Source organism: Lepisosteus platostomus, chromosome 11 (assembly GCF_059453375.1).
Source record: "Lepisosteus platostomus isolate fLepPlt1 chromosome 11, fLepPlt1.hap1, whole genome shotgun sequence".
NCBI classification, from domain to species: Eukaryota; Metazoa; Chordata; class Actinopteri; order Semionotiformes; family Lepisosteidae; genus Lepisosteus; species Lepisosteus platostomus.
The window spans coordinates 45454024-45473295 of NC_142621.1; the positions used below are offsets into that span (position 1 = coordinate 45454024).

General features: G+C 42.1%; 1 protein-coding gene across 2 annotated transcripts in view; it reads left to right on the plus strand.

Moving 5' to 3' along the window:
* The first annotated feature begins 5279 nt into the window (after positions 1-5279).
* ntn1a (netrin 1a) overlaps positions 5280-19272 on the plus strand; it is an 84556-nt gene continuing 70563 nt past the window's right edge. Inside the window, exons 1-2 of one of the 2 annotated variants that reach the window (XM_088600009.1) lie at positions 5280-5479; positions 15285-16349. In XM_088600009.1, the coding sequence (XP_088456135.1) occupies positions 15335-16349 (1015 nt within the window). In that variant the 5' untranslated portion in view covers positions 5280-5479; positions 15285-15334. Of the gene's footprint in view, positions 5480-15284; positions 16350-19272 lie in introns of those variants that run through there. The other variant, XM_088600010.1, reaches the window with a different exon arrangement.

Sequence of the window (19272 nt, forward strand, 5' to 3'; positions counted from 1 at the left end):
GAGCTGACTCTCTCATCCTTTACGGGATACAGACAAGTCTACCCCCAGGATGAAAAGAAGATGGCACACCATTCTGACACACACAGCAAAATATCACCACCTTGCTTCCCTAAACTTCACTCGTCCCACACAAAAAGGCAGCATTGCTGCAACACTGGACTGTATTCATAAAGCGTTTTACGAAAGTTAGATTTTATCTTTATTTTCACTCAAGGCTATGAACATCTGTGTAGGTTACGAATTTAATAAAAGGATGACTTTCGCATCATTCCAGTGGAAAGCGTAAGGATACTGTACGAGGCGAATGACAGGCAAACACCGGGGTGAAAGACGCATGAGAGATTCAAAACAGCTCATTCTTATACACATCAATCATTTTACAGTTTACAGCTTGCTTTTCAGGTCACATTACGGCAGTCTAATATATATATATGTGTTTGTATAGTAAATATAACTATACATACACATCGTCCTTCGTACCCTTCTGCGCTAAGTGAAGTTAGATCCTACTCTCTCCCTCATTCTGCCACACACCTGAAGAGATCCCACAGGTGAAGTGATTTTTCTTTTTTGTTTCTACTTGTTTCCACGAATGGTGCGCTTTGACGCCGTCCTTCGAATGAGACGTAAAACCGGGGTCCTGACTCTCTGTGGTCATTACAAATCCCAGGGCGTTTCTCGAAAAGAGTAGGGGTGTAACCCCGGCGTCCTGGCCAAATTTCCTCACTGGCCTTTACCAATCATGGCCTCCTAATAATCCCCATCTCTGAACTGTCTTCATTACTCTGCTCTCATGAGCTGATGTGTGGTGAGCGTTCTGGCGCACTATGGCTGCAGTCGCATCCTCCAGGTGGGGATGCACACTGGTGGTGGCTGTAAAACGCTTTGAGTAGAGTGTCCAGAAAAGCGCTATATAAGTGTAAGGAAGTATTATGATTAATTAACTTGTATTCACATCCGTTTTTCCCAAATGCGTCGGCAATAGCAACCCCCCTTTAAGCGCTTCGTGAACGTTTTCCACTAGAGGGCAGTGTGGCCAACTAAACCAACTCTGCTGAGGAATACGATGATGACCGTCTTGAGGGAGCAGCCCGATTTAAGCCCCTCCGCAGAATCCGCTGCTGCTGTGTTTTTTGGATCTTGTTCTCAGCCCAGATGAAGACGTGTGATGGACTGTAGAGCTACATCATTTCCATACATCCCCTGCAAATCTTTTTTTTTTTGTCAGGATCATTTACGCCAGTATACATTCTATGATCCAATACAACGATTGCCTTTTTTTTGTGACATTTAAAAAAAAACTACTTCAATAATCGTGTACTTCGTGAGTCATATTCTCCCTGGAGAGAATATTTCCCTAATTCGCAGCGCCGCAGGAATACACAGCTTCCACGATAACATTTTACAGAATCGCATTCCAAATATCACAGCTCAGACACGCATTTAAAACTTTTGACTCAACGGGCGCCGCGATCCCCCAAAGATCTGAACAGACGCCGGACAAAGTGGGAGGCGTGATGATGACTAATAAAAGCTGGATTTGCTGTTCAGTGATTCTTTTAGAGCCTGCTCATCCCCTACTGAATGTCAAGGAATTGGTCATTTCGGACGATAGTGTCGGTAGCCAGGCGTGGTGAAAATACCAGGAATAAACCTTTAACGCGACAGGAGATGTGTCATCCTGCTCGCGAGGCACCAAGCCTAATCGTTAAATCAATTAACTAAAACAGGCCAAACACTACCAGCTGTCAGACTCAAGCCATGTGCAATAATGAGGACTGTCTCAAAAGCCCACGTAGTGCAGTCTGAAAGTATGAATGCGTGCGTAAAATAAACGGCGCCCTTCTTACTTAATCACCCGTTAACATCTATCTGACTAGCAAGGCAGAACAACTCCGCACAGTTCAAATATCAGAGTAATTATAAAACACCCCAAACTTTCCGAGTCAGACATATCTGGAACTTCTGAGTACCTTGGACCTGTTGACTGTTATTATGCTATTTCTCTTTTTAATATACACGAGATCTATACATGAATTATTTTGAACCCTTGTTTATTCAATTTACAAACTACCGGAGATACAGCTCTAAAACGAATCAAAGCCTTAAAGGTGATTTTTTTAAAATCAAAACACATAAAGGAACGCATAAGTGCTATGTTGATTAATATTTGAACAATTAAAATGAAATTACTTTTTTTTTTCATTTTGTGAATAGAAGGTTCTATGGGAAGGGTAACCTGAACCAGTTCTGGGTTAAAGAAAACACGTCTTTTATTACTTTCATAGTTAAAAAAAAAACTCAAACTATTTTTTCAAAGATACGGCTTGCCTAAATTTTGATTAAGTCTGCAAAAGAGAATGCATCTGCTCATGTCATCGGGGATCTCTCTCAAGTGTGACTCGTAACAGTGTTCGGTTCATGCGGCTGCCGACGGTACTTTGAGCACGTTATGAACCTGGTAAACCAGAGACACACATCCCGCGAAATGGACGCTTTAAAACAAAGGGACATTCCTGATTTTTTATACTGTTTCTCAACATCCTGCCGAATAAACAAGCAGTCTACAGAAAGGACTCTTAATATAACACACATGGTGTTTGGATTCAAAATTGTAAATATTTTTCTCTGAACACTCTCTCCCTTTCTACAGAACAGACCCATATCTGTCCCCTGGTTACTTTCATCAAAAGAAATGTGTTGTGGTATGGCCAGGGGGAAAGTTTCCTATTTTATCCAAAAAGTCCTACAAACTATAAGGATTAAACAATTGGTGATAACCACATTGATATATCTTTTGTTAAATTTGATTCTTACGCCGAAACGGTGTTCTTTTGTCATAATTACATTTTCTGAGAGGGACACCTGAACGTGAACACTCGGATGCTTTGTTCCTAACTTTTCACAGTCATGAGTCTATTACAAAATAATTTGACTAGCTTCGACTGAGACATGACAATATCCCCAATGCCGAATCCGTTTCAGGTTTTCGCTAGTTCAATTTTTTTTAAGCTTTACAAGGCGAACAATAAATCAAGATAAACCACTGAACAAACTTTCCGGATTCTAAATTCCCCTGAATTACTGACCCCAGATCCCCTAGTTTTTAACATTTAATCTAGTTACTGTATATGCCCTTGACTATAATCATGAAATTACTTTTAGTAGAGGTAGTAGCAACAGCAGAAATAGTCGTTGAAGAAGTACTGCTTGTAGATGTGTTGTTTCTATTGTCAGCTGCAGCGTCACTTTGAAAAATAGCTCCTCTCTTTATCCACGAGGTGGCGCCCTCGACACACTGGTGAAAAGAACCGGGCCTTTAAAACAGCAGCAGAGCACAGAACTTAAGAGAGCCACCGGCTCAAAGAAGGGGAGTAGAAACATGTGCCGCTTATCTTGATTTGCGGAAATGCTGCTGTCACTGTCTCAGACGAAGCAATGATACATTCATTAAAACTCCGGCCTTTGGCTGCATTTTTTTTCTGGATTGTGAGAACTATAGGATTAGAATGAATTAGCAATGTGCGTCAAGTGTTAAGAGTTCTGCCAGTGTACTGCACCCCTGTCCAGTGACACAGCCGAGAGAGGTCATCGACCGGAGAAGTGGTCTGAGTTAGCACGCGTCAAACGTTACGAATGGGAAATGTAGCTGACATCCTTATATATTGCAATACAGCAAAATACTCTGGTAAAATGAAATTACAACAGAGTAGGAACTATATCACAGTAGGCTGCAAAGACTATGATGCACTATCAAACCTCATTATTATTATATTATTATTATTAGTAGTAGTAGTAGTAGTAGTAGTATGCGCTGAAAACAAATGCTGAAGACATTCAGAACATTTTTAAGTGATTCAATTGACTCTACAAATGCTTAATTTCAACCAAGAACAGTTTAAAAATGTCTAAAATTTAATTTAAAAAAATGGTTCGGGATTATGTCTTAAATGCATATATTTTTTTTCTTGGATATGGGAGGGACTCCCGCATTTCGCTAGCGGTACACTGATCCGCAAGCGACGCGTCCTTGGTGACTTCTGGATCTAGAAATCGAGGCCTGAAACAGACTCGAGAGCCACTCCTGTCGCTCTGCCTCAGGCTGGAGAGAAAGTTTCGTTCGCACTTGGGAATCCGGGATAGACCTGATAGTTAGACCGTATACAGTCGCACATCGCAAGTCTGGCTTCAGTAACATCTTTTTACACGGGACTACGAGAGCGCGTTAAAAACTTAAACTATGACTTAACCTAACTAACTTTAAATCATATGCTGAATAATTTATTAATGAATGAATTAGACTGATAACAAGAATAATGCCATTTTCCACTCCAGCTGGGAGACTGCATATAAACGCTTCCGCTAATTGAGTGACTCCACCTCTACGAGCCTTATTCTGAGGCGGGTTTAACGCACTGAGCGACACGACGAAGTGACTAGTCATATAAATATTCATGACCGAATTCGCGGGATTAACTCTTTCTCCGCTCCTGTAGAAGATTTGATTGTCTCTTTCTAGCGGGACGATCATGACCTCCTCGCCCCCCTGCCCGAACAGTGTTGCGCTGAAACTGAAAGGCAACTTCCACCGCGAGCCTGGTAGCGGTGCGATAGTGTCATCCGAGCTACAATCTGCTCAAAAGTCATCATGTGAGGACTTTTTCCGCGCACAAAAGACGGGCTTCGCTTTTTTTTTTTAACCGCATCGGGCACTGAACTCCAAACTCAAGTCGGACCATTTCATGCGGTTTGCGCCATAATCACCCGGACAAGCCCACATTTCTGAATCAAGTACTGGAAACAAAGTCGTCTCTTTGTGATGTGTATTTCCAGCTGAATGTCTTTTTTTTGTGTGTATTTATTCGTTGCGCTTAAAAGCCGGGTCTTTTGCCATCTCAGTACTGCCATTCAGATAATCCGTTTTAATAACATTTACTTCACGTTACCCTAGTAGACCACTAAAATGATATTTGCTTCCCAATGGGATTATCCCTCAGTGAAAATAAACCAGACACAATTCTTTAGGTTATCAGGGTTTTTTTTTTTTGGAGGGGGGGGAGTGCGTATATTTATTCACTGATTTTGTCTTTGGGGGCTCAGAAGACCATGAAATCTTCTAAAGTCTCCGCCGCTTTAAAGACAGGTTGTGCGCTCATGTCACCCGCGGCTGGGGTTTTTGTCCCAAGGACTAACAAAAAAAAGGAGGTGGGGGTGTGTGTGTGTGGGGGGGGACTTCTTAAGCATTCTCGCGGCTAGTTCACCTCTGTCCCGGGCTCCGGCGCCGCGCGGGTCCAGGAGGACTCGGCCGCTCGCGCGCACGCACACACACCTCTCTTCCCGGGAAAGGGGGCAGGAGTCTCAGGAAGACGTCTTTAAAGGGGCTGTGACCCCCCCACACCCCCGCTGCATTTTGTAAGCGCGTGAGAAAGATATAACGGAACACCCTCGGCCGGCTCTCCAATTACGTTCTCTGTGAGAGGTAAGGCAATGCTTACCCGGTGTAAACTTTGCAGCGAGGTATTCTTTGAAACACGTCTAACCGCGGCCGTGTAACAACGTGATTCTGGCAAACGTACTTTATAAGCAGAAATCCAATACTTTGTTTAGAATACATGCGATTTATACGGCCCGGTTGTTGTTGTTGTTGTTGTTGTTTTTTTTAATTGTGTTCTTGCTTTTGCTCTCCTGTTAAGTATTCGGGGGACTGCGTGAAGGCGGCATGTCACTGACTCGCGGAGGTTCCCGATCTGCAAGTTGATTATGTCACTATCCGATCGTGCGTTTTATTGGACGGTTAATACCGGGCCAGCTTTCAAAAGGTCTGCGTTAAAATATATAACATCTGTCGTACTCGATTGAAAAGGCAAGGAACGGAGGAAATATTGCAAAGGCTAATACGATTACGTTATCAACATTTAAATCATATCCCATTGATAGTGACATCATTTGATATATCCTTCAAACGTGGATGCAAAATATAATGAAAATATAATTCTCTAATTTATTTGCGAATTGCAAGTGTTTATTTGGACTAACAAATAAGTTTGATATGGATTTGGGCAATGTTTATATATTTGTGCACAGATAGAATTACATGTTATAAGTATTATGTATGGCTGCTCTCTCAGTTTTTTTTTTACCTTGAATCAGTCCTTGGTAATTAATTTGGCATTTCAGAACAGCAACTGGACTGGATAATGCCTGCATTCATCTCCCCAGTCTAATCTGAACAAAATCTAAAAGAAAAGCTCTCCGAAAGCAAGAAAATGCCATTCGGGTACTATTCAAAAGAACTGTCACTCTAGGGGAATAAATCGCCCCTGAATATTTCACTTGGGTCTTCGTGAATTTCCATAAAACCTACTACCGCACTGCCAGAAATACAGCACTTTCTTCCTCAAAACGATCACCGTGCAAAGTCAGTTCTCTTGGGGCAAGTAAATCTAGAATTCCTTTACCTCTCTTACCTTGATTTTTTTAAAAAAGATTTATTAAAATGTCACCAAAACGTTTCACACGATGCCACAAACATTGAAAGTGTAATTCACAAGTTAAAGCAGCGATCAACTCCCATCGGAAGTAAACCCTTTGCTACATGTATTTTCCAACAAAGAGTAAAATAATTATCAGAATCAATAATTACCTTAATTTGAAAAATAATAATTTTATTCCCGTTCAAAGTCCTACAAGACGTTTTATCGCCCTTTTTTCTTGGAAGCATGTAATAAAAGTGTCTAAAATTTTAAAAATCGAGCAAAACCTAACACCTGTCTTGCGCTGGAAATTAATTGGTAAATTAATTAATAGACCCATTAGTGTCGTTGAATCATCATTCCAATCTTTGTCGCTATGTTTAATCATACGTAACCGACAGAATAAAACCTTTTTTTATTCAAAAGTTTAATTCATCAGCAGTGCGATTAGCAGCGTTTATCGCAGATTCCGTATTACCGACACGTTTCCTAAAATAATTTTAATAAAAAAAAAGAAAAGTCATAAAGCAGTTGTAAGTTTATTCTGTTTATTTTCTAAAAGTAGTTTATGATTAAATCGTTTTTCATTAATCTAATGTTTTACGAGGAAGTTTATGGACTCCTGAACAAATTGAGGAAAACCGTTTAAGTGTAGAGCCCAGTTTGTTCAGGAAAAAACTTACTGTAAATGGTGGGATTTAAATTAAACATAATGGTGCTGTATCATCCCGTTGAGACAGAGTGAACAGAACAGAAATGTATCCTTTTCGAATGAAAACTGGGAACAGAATTGTTCCTAGCTACAAGCGGGGCGTTTAATTTCAAGTATTGACACAATTTTTCAAATGAAAAACAACAGGGTTTTTCTAAACCGCTGCGACATTTTACTTAAAAAAACATTGCTGCTGTTTACTCTTCAACACATGGATACAAAATTAAGCGGTTTCCCGAAATTGCCCTTCTGTAACCCGTTGTGCTGTAATTGTGATATACGAGTGTTTGGTCTCCATTAAACGGTTAAATAAGAATACACGGGTAAATTCGTCATCAAAACATAATTTAACAAATGTTTGATATTTGTTCCTTCGGCTCTAGGCCTATTGATCGATCTGTGTGTTAGAATGATAAAGTACCGTGTCCAGTTGATCACGGGTGTCAGTACAAGAGTACCGCGTATTAACAAGAAGCGTTTCTGAACATCTGCAACACAGGTTCTGGAACGAGTATGGAAATACAGTATGATGATAGTTTTGTTATGAACATTATCGTCATCGGTAGAAGGAAAATGGATGAAACGGACTCTCAAAGGCTCAACACAATAAGTTTAAAAAATAAAGCGGATGACTTGTCCTCGTCCTGCATGCGGAACGTCTGGTTCACATGATCCTCCTCCTCCTCATCGCGCCAACTATTGCACCCTCGGTTTCTGAAGCTATTGCCCGCAGAGCTATGGGAGAGCAGCCTGCGTGTTTGGGCAGGATAAACATTGTTCTATCACAAAATAATCTCTCCAGAAGGTCAGGCCGGTTCAGCCCATTTGTAGAGATCTGAAGATGGCAGGACAGTGCGAAAATCAGACCCCTTTCACACCCAGAAGAAAAACAAGCAGGCTGGCGAATACACATCACCAGGAGCTGACATTAGTACAGCTTCAGGCGTGCACACAGCTTTTGTCTGTCAGGACAAGCCGGGCTGCGCCATCACTTCTGCTTGTTTTAATTATTGGTTTCACCGGACATTCATTCGATGGGCAAAACATCTGTTATTGTAGAAATCGGGTTAAAGCGATGGGTGAGGACTCCCATTAAGGCACCAATCAGACGTTTCCGAACACATAAAACAGTTAAATAAACGAATCATTCCAACGAACGATTGCAATTTGTTTTACTTTCGTTGAAATTCCAAATGCAAACATTGTAACAAAAAATGTAAGTCTATGAAAGTTGGGAAAGGAATGTCCGGAGGCAATTTATCGACGAAATCTACCCTGCTATCTGCAAAAAGTTTGTCCTGGCCAAGGTGGTGCACAAATATATATATATAGAGATTCAATGCGCGAATACATATCTATAATCAAAAGGATACTAAAACGTGTTTTTGCATAGGCGGTGCAAAAAATGCTTTTAACTAGGAAAAAACTCCAGCTTCGTGGACAGTGTTGAAAATTCTAAACAAATATTTGTACCAATATTTTTTGACATTTTGAGAACATGGCAAATAACAGCCGATTTATGTCTGCTTAAAATTCAAGGCATTTTAACATATTAAAGATATAAAATACATGTAAAGAAAAAAAAACGATCACTCCTAATATTACTTCCTTAATTTGTATATTTTAATCTTTGCTTTGATGTGTTACAAAGCAGGAAAAAGGAAAACCGCTCGCAGCCTTGAGAGGTAACTGCAGGAGCTGAAGTTTTCCCTTTTCATTTTGGCGATACGATTTAACAAGAACCCGGTAGTAATCCGTTTGATTTTTTTTAAACTAAACTCCCACACATCCTCACGATTACCAATTAAAACAGCTATTTACCATTACGAGCCAAGGGCAAGACCCCAAAGTGTCAAAATTCAGAAGACCACAGGACGGCTCGATTCGTGATTTTACTCGCTGGGCTAATTTGCGTCCTAATTGGGGTCTCTTGTGCTGACCTTTGCCCATCCCAAAGAAATGGGAGTCGTAAAAACGATTTGGAGAAGGACTGAGGGTCTGTTTCGCGGAGAAGAGTTAACAAATCCCTCTTGGTGACAGTGTCAGGAAAGGGAGATGGCTGGAGGAAAAGAGGGGGGAGACGGCAGCGGCCGATACCGAGTTGCCCTGCGGGGAGAGCGGCTGCGGAGCCAAAGACACCCCGCTGGGGGAGCAGGGCCTGGAGCAGATTAATCAAGCTCTAATTCAATTTACAACAGCCCATTTATTTTGCCTACTCCAGAGGCATTCAGACGGAGAGCATTTGCATAGTTCTCGATCCTGGACTTTGGCCTGCTGGGATCCTTGTGTTTGAAAAGGGGGCCGTGTGTGAATGTGCCAAGCCGGACTGGCACTGACTGACAGGCGCAATAAGAGGAGGTGGTCAGAGGGCATCCCAGTGGCAAAATACAACCGCCCTTTCACACTGCAAGTCAGCCCTGCAAGTAATCTCATGCGGTTACACTTACTGTACATTCGTCAGTCTGCAGGTGGCTGGTTTCCGTTCACGCCGACAGAGGCAGCGTGTTTCTTGCAGTCCTCCGTCAGAAGGGAAACCGATGCCGGTGGGGCTGGACAGAGGGTCTGAGGATGTGGGCGTTCTTGCCTTTTTTTGCCCCTTGATCGCAGCATATCTGAAGGTGTCAGAATACATCATGGATAATCTGAAGGTCTCGGAAAAAATGCAGCTCTTCCCCCCCTGACGCCTCTACAGCTATTTGAGCAAGGACAATGCAAAACAGAGTAATACTCTGTACCTCATTTTCCAAATCACTGGTCTCTTCTTCTGGCCAGGGAACTTAACCAAAGGGGGCGTTATCTCAGAATGGATCAGAGAGCCTAGAAATCTGAGTGTTCAGAGTATACAAATTATATATTTTGTATACCACTTAACATAAAGAAGGGGACTCACTTCACCAACAGTGAAGTGCAGCCCCATCTGGGAGACACACAGCAGCCATTCCGCACCCGCAGTCCAGCTTCACAGTCGATCAGGTGGGGAGGTGAGAAGCACCATCAGCAGTGGAATTAAGGGGCAACTATAGGGATGCCAGACTGTGCATGCCAGACTCTTAAAACGTTTGATCATGCAGTGGTTTATTAGGCATGTCATAACTGTTTATTGTTAATTATCTTTGACCAGCTAGATTCTCCAATGGTTATACTAGAGACAGTACCATAGAGTGCAATGAAATATGCTGTTAGAAAGGTATGGAGTATGATTTCAACATGAATAGGTTATCTGTTTTCAGATCAACAGCAGTTTTTTAAATGTGATAATTACTAGTGTTTATATATCTTAATGTAATTACTTTCAGTTTTACTGTCAAATTTACTCAATTACGTAGTAGTAAGCATAAGAATGTATTGCCAATGTAACAATATACTACTACTACTAATAATAATAATAAATGATCATTTCTTACACTTATATGACACTTTTCTGGACCCTCCACTCCAAGCACTTCACGGGTAATGGGGAACCCCTCCACGCCCACCAGTGTGCACCCCCACCTGGATGATGCGCCAGTACTCTCCCCACACACCAGCTCTCAGTGGGGAGGAGAGCAGAGTGATGAAGCCAGTTCAGAGATGGGGATTACTAGGAGGCCATGATGGGTAAAGGCCAAGGGGAAATTTGGCCAGGTTACACCCCTACTCTTTTTGAGAAATGCCCTGGGATTGTTAATGACTACACAGAGTCAGGACCTCAGCTTTATGTTTTATCCGAAGAATGATGTCTTTTTTTTACAGTTTAGTGTCCCCATCACTATACTGGAGTTTTAGGACCCCCCCCACACACACACACACACACCACATCTCACTAACACCTCTTCTGTCAGCTTTCCCAGAAAGTCTCTCATCCAGGAACTGGCCAGGCTCACACCTGCTGGGCTTCAGTGGGTTGTCAGTTGTGAATTGCGTGGAAATATATCTACTGGTAAGCTCATTAAGCAGCTTAATGTATACTCATATACTTTATCCAAGGTTTACATGTAAAATTAGAACACTAAAAGGGAAATTTTCATTATTCATTGGTCTTTGATACAGATATCCTGCATCACACAAATGCTTCTTCTATACCTGATTAGTGAGCCAAAGCCTAAACTATTTTAAGTTCACCATCTCCTACGGAGGTTTGGAAATCATTAACTGGAAATGGAAAAAGAATCTTGCTCTAAGAATCCCTTCAGCCCAGTAACAAATCTGTTCAGATTGTCTTCAGTGTTATAACCCCAGGAAGAAGAAAGTGAAAACTTATACAGTTTCTCTTCACTAATTCTGAGTAAAGAATGACTGAGCATTTTGATTTATGGATCACTGCTAAATACTTCCACATATTTGTTTTAATTTAAATTGTACTTTTACATAGCAAGTCCCTATCTCTAAGAATTTTACAAGGTCATGTTAATGTAGAGCAGAGAACAATGCAGAAGTCACAAACCCGTGATCCAATTAAAAAATATTAAGAAAGGAGCATCTTCTCCTCCTCCAACCTTGTATGTCTTAACTACAGCATATATCTGAGCAGAAAATCTCAGGCCATCAGGACTGTTTTGTGAAATGATTTCCATGTAAACTTTCATTGTGTGGGCAAGTACGAGCAGTGAGGCGGAAAAGAACTAAATTTGGTTTTCATGCACCAAAGCCCCAGGTTTATATGACCTTGCCAAGAGAAAATTGAAACAAAGTGTCCCTTTGTATTGAGAGTATATTATGTCTGGATCACAACAATGCAGATTGAAAGTGACTCTAAACCCATTTTTAGGCAACTCTAATTGGCACAGTGGTGCAGTGGTTACATTGTTGCCCTGCAGTGCTGGGGCCCTCCCTGGGTTAATTCCCGGGGTGCTGTCTGTGTGGAGCTTGTATGTTCTCCCCAGGTGTATGTTCTGCATGGGTTTGCAGTGGGTGCTCTAGGTTTCTCCTACAGTAACAAAGACATGCAAAGACATGGCTTCTGTAAAAACAGGCTCTTGCGTGAGTGCGTGTGTATCTGTGTTTGCGTGTCTTAGCCTGCGATGGACTGGCATCCCACCCAGGGTGTGCCCTGCCTTGCGTCTGTTGCTTGCCAGGTTAGGCTCCAGTTTAGCCAATGGATGGACGGATGGGTGACTGGTATGGACACAGACAGACAGAACTGGGAAACCTGATACGCAGTTGAGCTGGTAAACAGGAAAATCTTTTATTTTCTCCTGAAAAACAAGGATGACATGAAAATACCAAATTAATCAAATGGAAAACCTAATAAATAACAGGGGGAATCAGGGATTGGGGATGGGTTTATTGATTTAGATTTAAAAAAAAAGCTTTTGACCAAATGGTGGTACAGAAGAACATGGCAAACTGCAAGGGATTTCAACACGACAGCAGCCAGAGTTGCTAGCCGTGCACTTGGAAAGTCCATTGCCTTCTGAATCTCATTCTAGCTCTGCTCGGTTACCTCATTAAACACCAGATAACCAATTAGCTGCTAATCCAACCCTTTTAAACTGTTTTTGGCCCTGAAACCTTTTGGGTTAGTTCTCGTTAGAAATACACATTTCTTGAGACCTGGAAGTTAGGAAGCCACTGAAAAGGATTAAAAGATGTTACTTAAGTACTGTACATTAGCAGTGCCATTGAGTATGTACAAGCTCAGCTGTGATGAAAACCTGAAGACACTGTGGTCCCGAGAAAAGGGAATGGGAAACTCTCATCCATTGCACGATTGCAGGATCGGATACACATCAGAGGTTTTCAAAATGCAGACCCTACAGTGGGGGGAAAATCATCACTGTGGTTCTTCCAGTCCACTCTACTAGACACGTTTGCATCTACCAGTTCCTCATTCCTTAACTGATAATAATCAATATAAAAGTGAAGGTGCTGATTGCACTAAAGGGCTTTTAAATGGAGTGGATTAGAAGAGCAGAATTTTGAGCAGCCCTCCTAACCTACACACTTCTGGGTGGAAAGTGCTGACTGTTTTGTTTTGGAAGATGTATAGCACAACAGTGCTTTGTACCAGTTTTACGTTTGGTTACTGATTTCCTGGATCCTGATTTCAGTTCAATCAAGGCTCCCCGCTCCTGTTCCCAGTGACCAGTGTCTGCAGCTTTCACTGCTGTTGGGTTTCCAGTTAGTGAACTGAGTCCGTCATTGAGCTCACAGTTTGATTAATAATTGATTAATTGTGTTGTTTCTTGCTCTTAAACTGCTAATGATTAAATAGTAGTGCTATATTAAAAGAAACTTTCAATCTGCAGCTTCTGGCAGCTGAAAATAATGAGGAGTATCTAATTAACCAAATTGCTGGTTCAATTAAAGTTTCAATTTAATTGCTGACCTCCTCTGAATTGAAGACCAGAGATACTGGAATCACGAGCACCTGGAAAGAAGCTCTGCATTCAAGTGACTGGTATTTAGAATATCAGCCTAATTGTAACTGATTTTGACATCAAATTACAGAAACTTTAAATATATTTTAAAATGTTTCACAACTTGATTGTTTCAATGAATATTCCATTCATATAATTTAAATGATAGATTTCTATCCCTTATAACAGTAACTGGTTAACAACATGTTGAATGGTGTAAATTAAATTCAATTAAATTAGCATTTGAATTTGGTTAGCTGTTAAATATTCCAGAAAGTAATAATGCCAGAAATCTGCTCCTGCTTCTCATGAATGTGAAATTGGTTTGGAATAACAATATATAATTTTGTTTTTTTGGCTTTTCGGATATTTATATTGAAACTGGACCTGAACAAATTTGAAAACTAGGGCTGATATTACATGTTCATTCCAGCACAATTTATACGGTTATTCCTAGTGGTAGTTAATGTACTTAAGAATATGCCAGGTCTTGTAAGATGTACGAAACCAGATGGATGTCGTGCAAACATAGTTTTCCAGCATCTTTTTACACAGCATGTTTTTAAAGTAAATATAGAGCAGATTGTGCACTTTAAATCAGCCAAATGCAGTACATTATAAATAAATCAGAAACAAAACCAACTTCTATTTTTTATTTCCTTAATGTTTTTGGTTTCATAATAAAGCTGCTTTTCACGTTTCTTTCCTCGGTGTTGGTGTTTCTATGCGTGCGCTGATCTACATATTCTCGCCGGTCCTCGGTGTTCCTGTTCTGTTAGATTCAGCTACCGTGAGTCACAGACGCGCATCTGCTCTCTTCTGCGCGCAAAGACAGTCCCGCCGGTTCAGGGAGGTAGAAGAATTGCGACCTTTAAAAAAAAAAAAGAAAGTGAGAAAAAAACCCCGACATCTCCAACAGTCGGGCGCTGCTTTTTCCGTCGTGCGCTCAGCGAATCAAATGCGTGTCGCGTATTGATAAACCTACCACTGGATGTCGTTATAGGCTCCTTTCGCGTGCTGTGTGTCACTCCTTAAGATGACCACAAGCACAGCAGAAACCGAACTCGTCCTTCACTTTCCGCACAGACAGTGAGTGTAGCAGACACACACAGAGAGAGGGAAAGCGAGGAAAAGAAAGTGGGGCAGACACTGGGAGAATAGCCTCGGAGCTTCTACAGGTTTTGCATCAGGTTTGCTGGAAACAAACAGGAGAACCCAAACAAAACAACAACAACAACAACAACAACAACTAAAGCGTGTAGCATCCCAGCAAGAAAGAAAAAGAGCCCGTTGCGTTTCATAGGCTTCACTTATTACTTTTCTGCCAGGCTGAAGAGTTATTTCGAGGTACACTATCCTATGTGGCAACTTCTTTACCTCGTAAGCAGATTCAATTTATGTGTATTTATTCAATGACATTCTATAGAATCATTGTCGTTGCGGCTGTAAATACAGTTTGAAAAGTGTTGCTTTTCGTCAGATCTGATAAAACTCTCTTTCATTAATTCATGCGTTGCTTCAAATAAGATTTAAATTTGATTTTGAAAGCACTTTAAAAAAAAAAGAATACAGCGTTTAACAGCGCAATGAAAGGATCCAATGGCTCGGCTGCGGAGTAATGACACGACTGTATTTTACCTTTCAAATGCTTGGTCGGCTCCCCCTTGTAAACTTGACAGAACTTGTCCTCGTTTGTATCATTTTAAAATGTGTTTGCGTGCGCCCGTGTCAAGCGTGTTATTTATTTATTTCTTCTCCCAGGGAACGGCCGTGTGTTTCGCCGCTGGAGACACCGAAGAACGCGGATTACAATGTTAAGGATCTGGGGGGCTCTGGTCAGTTTGCTGGCCGCATCCTTTATGGTGGAGAGCGCGCTCGGGGGCCACGGGATGAGCATGTTCGCGGCGCAGACCTCGCCTCCGGACCCGTGCTATGACGAGAACGGCAACCCCAGGAGGTGCATCCCCGATTTCGTGAACTCCGCTTTCGGCAAGGAGGTGCGGGTGTCGAGCACCTGCGGCAGACCCAGCTCCCGGTACTGCGTGGTCACCGAGAAGGGCGACGAAAGGAACAGGAACTGCCACATCTGCGACGCCGCCGACCCGAAGAAGTCTCACCCGCCCGCCTACTTGACCGATCTGAACAACCCTCACAATCTCACCTGCTGGCAGTCGGAGAACTACATCCAGTACCCTCAAAATGTCACCCTGACGCTGACCCTGGGCAAGAAGTTCGAAGTCACCTACGTGAGCCTTCAGTTCTGCTCTCCGCGGCCCGAGTCCATGGCCATCTACAAGTCCATGGACTACGGCAAGAGCTGGGTGCCCTTCCAGTTCTACTCGACCCAGTGCCGGAAGATGTACAACAAGCCCAGCAAGGCCACCATCACCAAGCAGAACGAGCAAGAGGCCATATGTACGGACTCACACACCGACATGCACCCTCTCTCGGGGGGGCTCATCGCGTTTAGCACCTTGGACGGCCGCCCCTCGGCTCACGACTTCGACAACTCGCCCGTGCTGCAGGACTGGGTGACGGCCACCGACATCAAGGTGGTCTTCAGCCGCCTGCACACGTTCGGGGACGAGAACGAGGACGACTCCGAGCTGGCCAGGGACTCGTACTTCTACGCGGTCTCGGACCTGCAGGTCGGCGGGCGCTGCAAATGCAACGGGCATGCGTCGAGGTGCGTGAAGGACCGGGACGGAAACCTTGTGTGCGAGTGCAAGCACAACACCGCCGGGCCGGAGTGCGACAGATGCAAGCCCTTTCATTACGACAGGCCCTGGCAACGCGCGACGGCCCGGGAGGCGAACGAGTGTGTGGGTAAGCTCAGCGCTTTCCGCGTGTGACACGCCACGGTCTGTGTGCCCGCTGGTGGCTCCCGAGCCGGTTTTCACCCGCTGGTGTTTTAATGCTCGGCAGCTGCAGTCTTCGCGGTTAAACATCTGCGGTGCTATAAGAGACAGGCTGAGCAAGTGACAGACTTGGCCACATGGCACTTGAACAGCAGAGTGGACTCGAAATGAGCTGTATGGGTAGCCTGAGTCACATAACTTAACAGTACATCTTGTCACCTCGCTGTGGTCGTTGTGAAAATAAATGATCACGCGATAAATGAAAAGATATAATTAATGATTGTCGACCACCTTTTTCTGTTGAATACTGTCATGCGTAGCAGCTTCGCTTTTTAATTCAGGAAAGCATTTATTATCAGCTAAAACTAGCGGCTTTAGATCCCGAACGGCAGAGAATTTTCACAGAAACCCGTTAAACTAACGTCTCATTAGCCTACCTTGTGTAAATCGATCAACTGACAATGACAATTTATTTCCTCTGTATTCTACAAAGAATGGCAGATCCATAGATATGGTGTTGTGAAACATTGCCTGAATTCTATATATATTAAAATATTAGTGATGAAAATCTGTTAAAAACGCTTTCTCTGTGATATATACACACAAACTAAGATATGTGTATGCTTCTCTAAATCTTCATAAAAAACGAAAGCGACTTTGTCCCTCTTGTTTCTAAAGAACACATAATCGCCGGATATTAACATGTTATTGTTTGACGGGGAATCAACTTTATCGCAATCAATAACTTGGCATGTTAAAGCAAGTTTCAGCGAGATTCTTCCGAAAGAATGTGCATTCTGTATTTTTATTGAAATTCCATGTTTTTTAAATTTTTGGTAAGCCTCGGCTAATTAACAGAACCAGGGCTCTAATCTAAACTTTGGGTAACCGATCACTCAGTAGAGAAGCAGAAAAAAAGGGGGAATGAACTTTTCATTGGTTTAAGATGTCAAGGAAAGTCGACGGTTGTGCGGATGTGACGAGTTAAGAGTATTTCGCAAGTTTAAAAGGGTTAACTTACTATATAAACCGGGATGAACTGATATTGACACTCATCTTTGGAAGGAAGGTGTGCCTTCATTGGTTGCACGTTCAAGCGATGGTCGTACATCTTTCATTTTTGTCTGAGAAATGAATTACGACAATACCCATCCATAATCAGAAACCGTTTATCCCAGGTGATGATAGCGGAATCATACGGCTCCCAGCCAGTAAACCTGCCCTCGACTCACCTGGGTATTTAACACGTCTCGTCTGAGTTCTGAGAGTCTTGGAATAAATATCGTTGACCGGATGTTGATAACATGAACAGGAACTGAACAGCTCATTATTTTACACACAGTGCTTTCTTACGACATTTATTTTACGGCTTGTATTAAGGTGAGGATGTCAATACCAAGTTATATTTTTCTGGCCTCGTTAGTTTTTGTTAAAGGGAAGAGACAAACTGCAGAGAAAGGGTGATTTCCACATTAAACAGGAATGCATTGCTCTTAAAATACCTTGCGACCGAAAGTCCCTGACCATAGCTTGATGAGTCAAGAGCTGAACTGTAGATTTTCTTTCCCCCAACGCGCAGACATAATAACGTCTCGTAAACACAGTGCTATCATAAATACTTGATTTCCAGTCACATTTTTTACTACAGCGTTCGTTATTAAAAATGACAGGATAATTATATTAGTCTTTCGCAAATTCCGTTTCTAGGTTTGTTGTAAAAATCCATACTTAATGATGAACACTAGTATTGAGCTAGCAGTAACATTATTCCAACGGCCAAAACGCGTGCTCCTACAATTAATTAACTGGCGAATCAATAAAACTATGATTTCACCTGATTTCAGTACAGGACTGAAGTGAAGCGCACGTGTACTCTAAAGCTATTTTGAAAACTAAAGTATGATTTTCTTAAGGAAAGACAGCCGAAAGTTTTCGATGCGAAGTCTGAATGCACATGATTGAAGCGCATTAACAGTCCAGGCTGTGATTTTCACGGCGAAATCTTAACCAGCTGGAAACAGAAGTCAGTGGAGTGTTGCAATTTCACACCGTACTGCTGCAGTGCGCTAACCGCCAGGCTAAACGAACCCTATAAACTATGCTCTCTCCCTGCAGAAGAAAAAAAATCAAAGTACCGGTAAATTTTTATAATGTAATACTACAATCTGTTTCATAATGCTACATACAATCTTACATTTTAAGAGAATGCGTGATAATCGAGCAAAGTATATGGTTTTGTTACAGAAGCGTGTTTAGCTGATTGTCATGTGGATGTGCATTTCTAATGGATCCGTTTTAGCCTTTGCTTATTTTGAGACTGCTGTCTTGTTTTTTTTTAACTATACAGCAATTAAAGCGTAAATCACATAAAACTGTTTAAAAATGATGTATCAGCTCCATGCTGGAATTCATCAGTCTGTCCTCAAAAACCACACAAGAATGCAGTTTCAACTTTCAGTAATTAAAAAGCCACTTACCATTGTTTCACTTAATGCACAGTAAAAACAACAGCTCTACCGAGACAGCTGCTTTTAATGTAAAATATCCCGTTTAGAATGCAACCATGACATCAGTTTTAATCCAGGAAAGAATGAGAAAATTCGTCAGTTATTCCAAGCAATAACTTAGATTTTAAAAAAAAGTCTCACTTAATAAGACGTTTTATTGTTCAGAAAAGGGGACCGTGCGAACCCATGTAGGGCGTTTGAAGTGAACGCGACTGTCGTCTCAGTGGTTGTGATTCGTACGAAAGCCGGCGAGTTTCTCTGTTTGACTACTGACTGAGCTTGTTCAGGGCCGATGTGGTTCTCCACACCAACTTCAGAAAGAGCCGTTACACGACAAAGCCAGATGTCTAATCACTTACAGCGTGGAAGTGTTCCCCCCCGCTT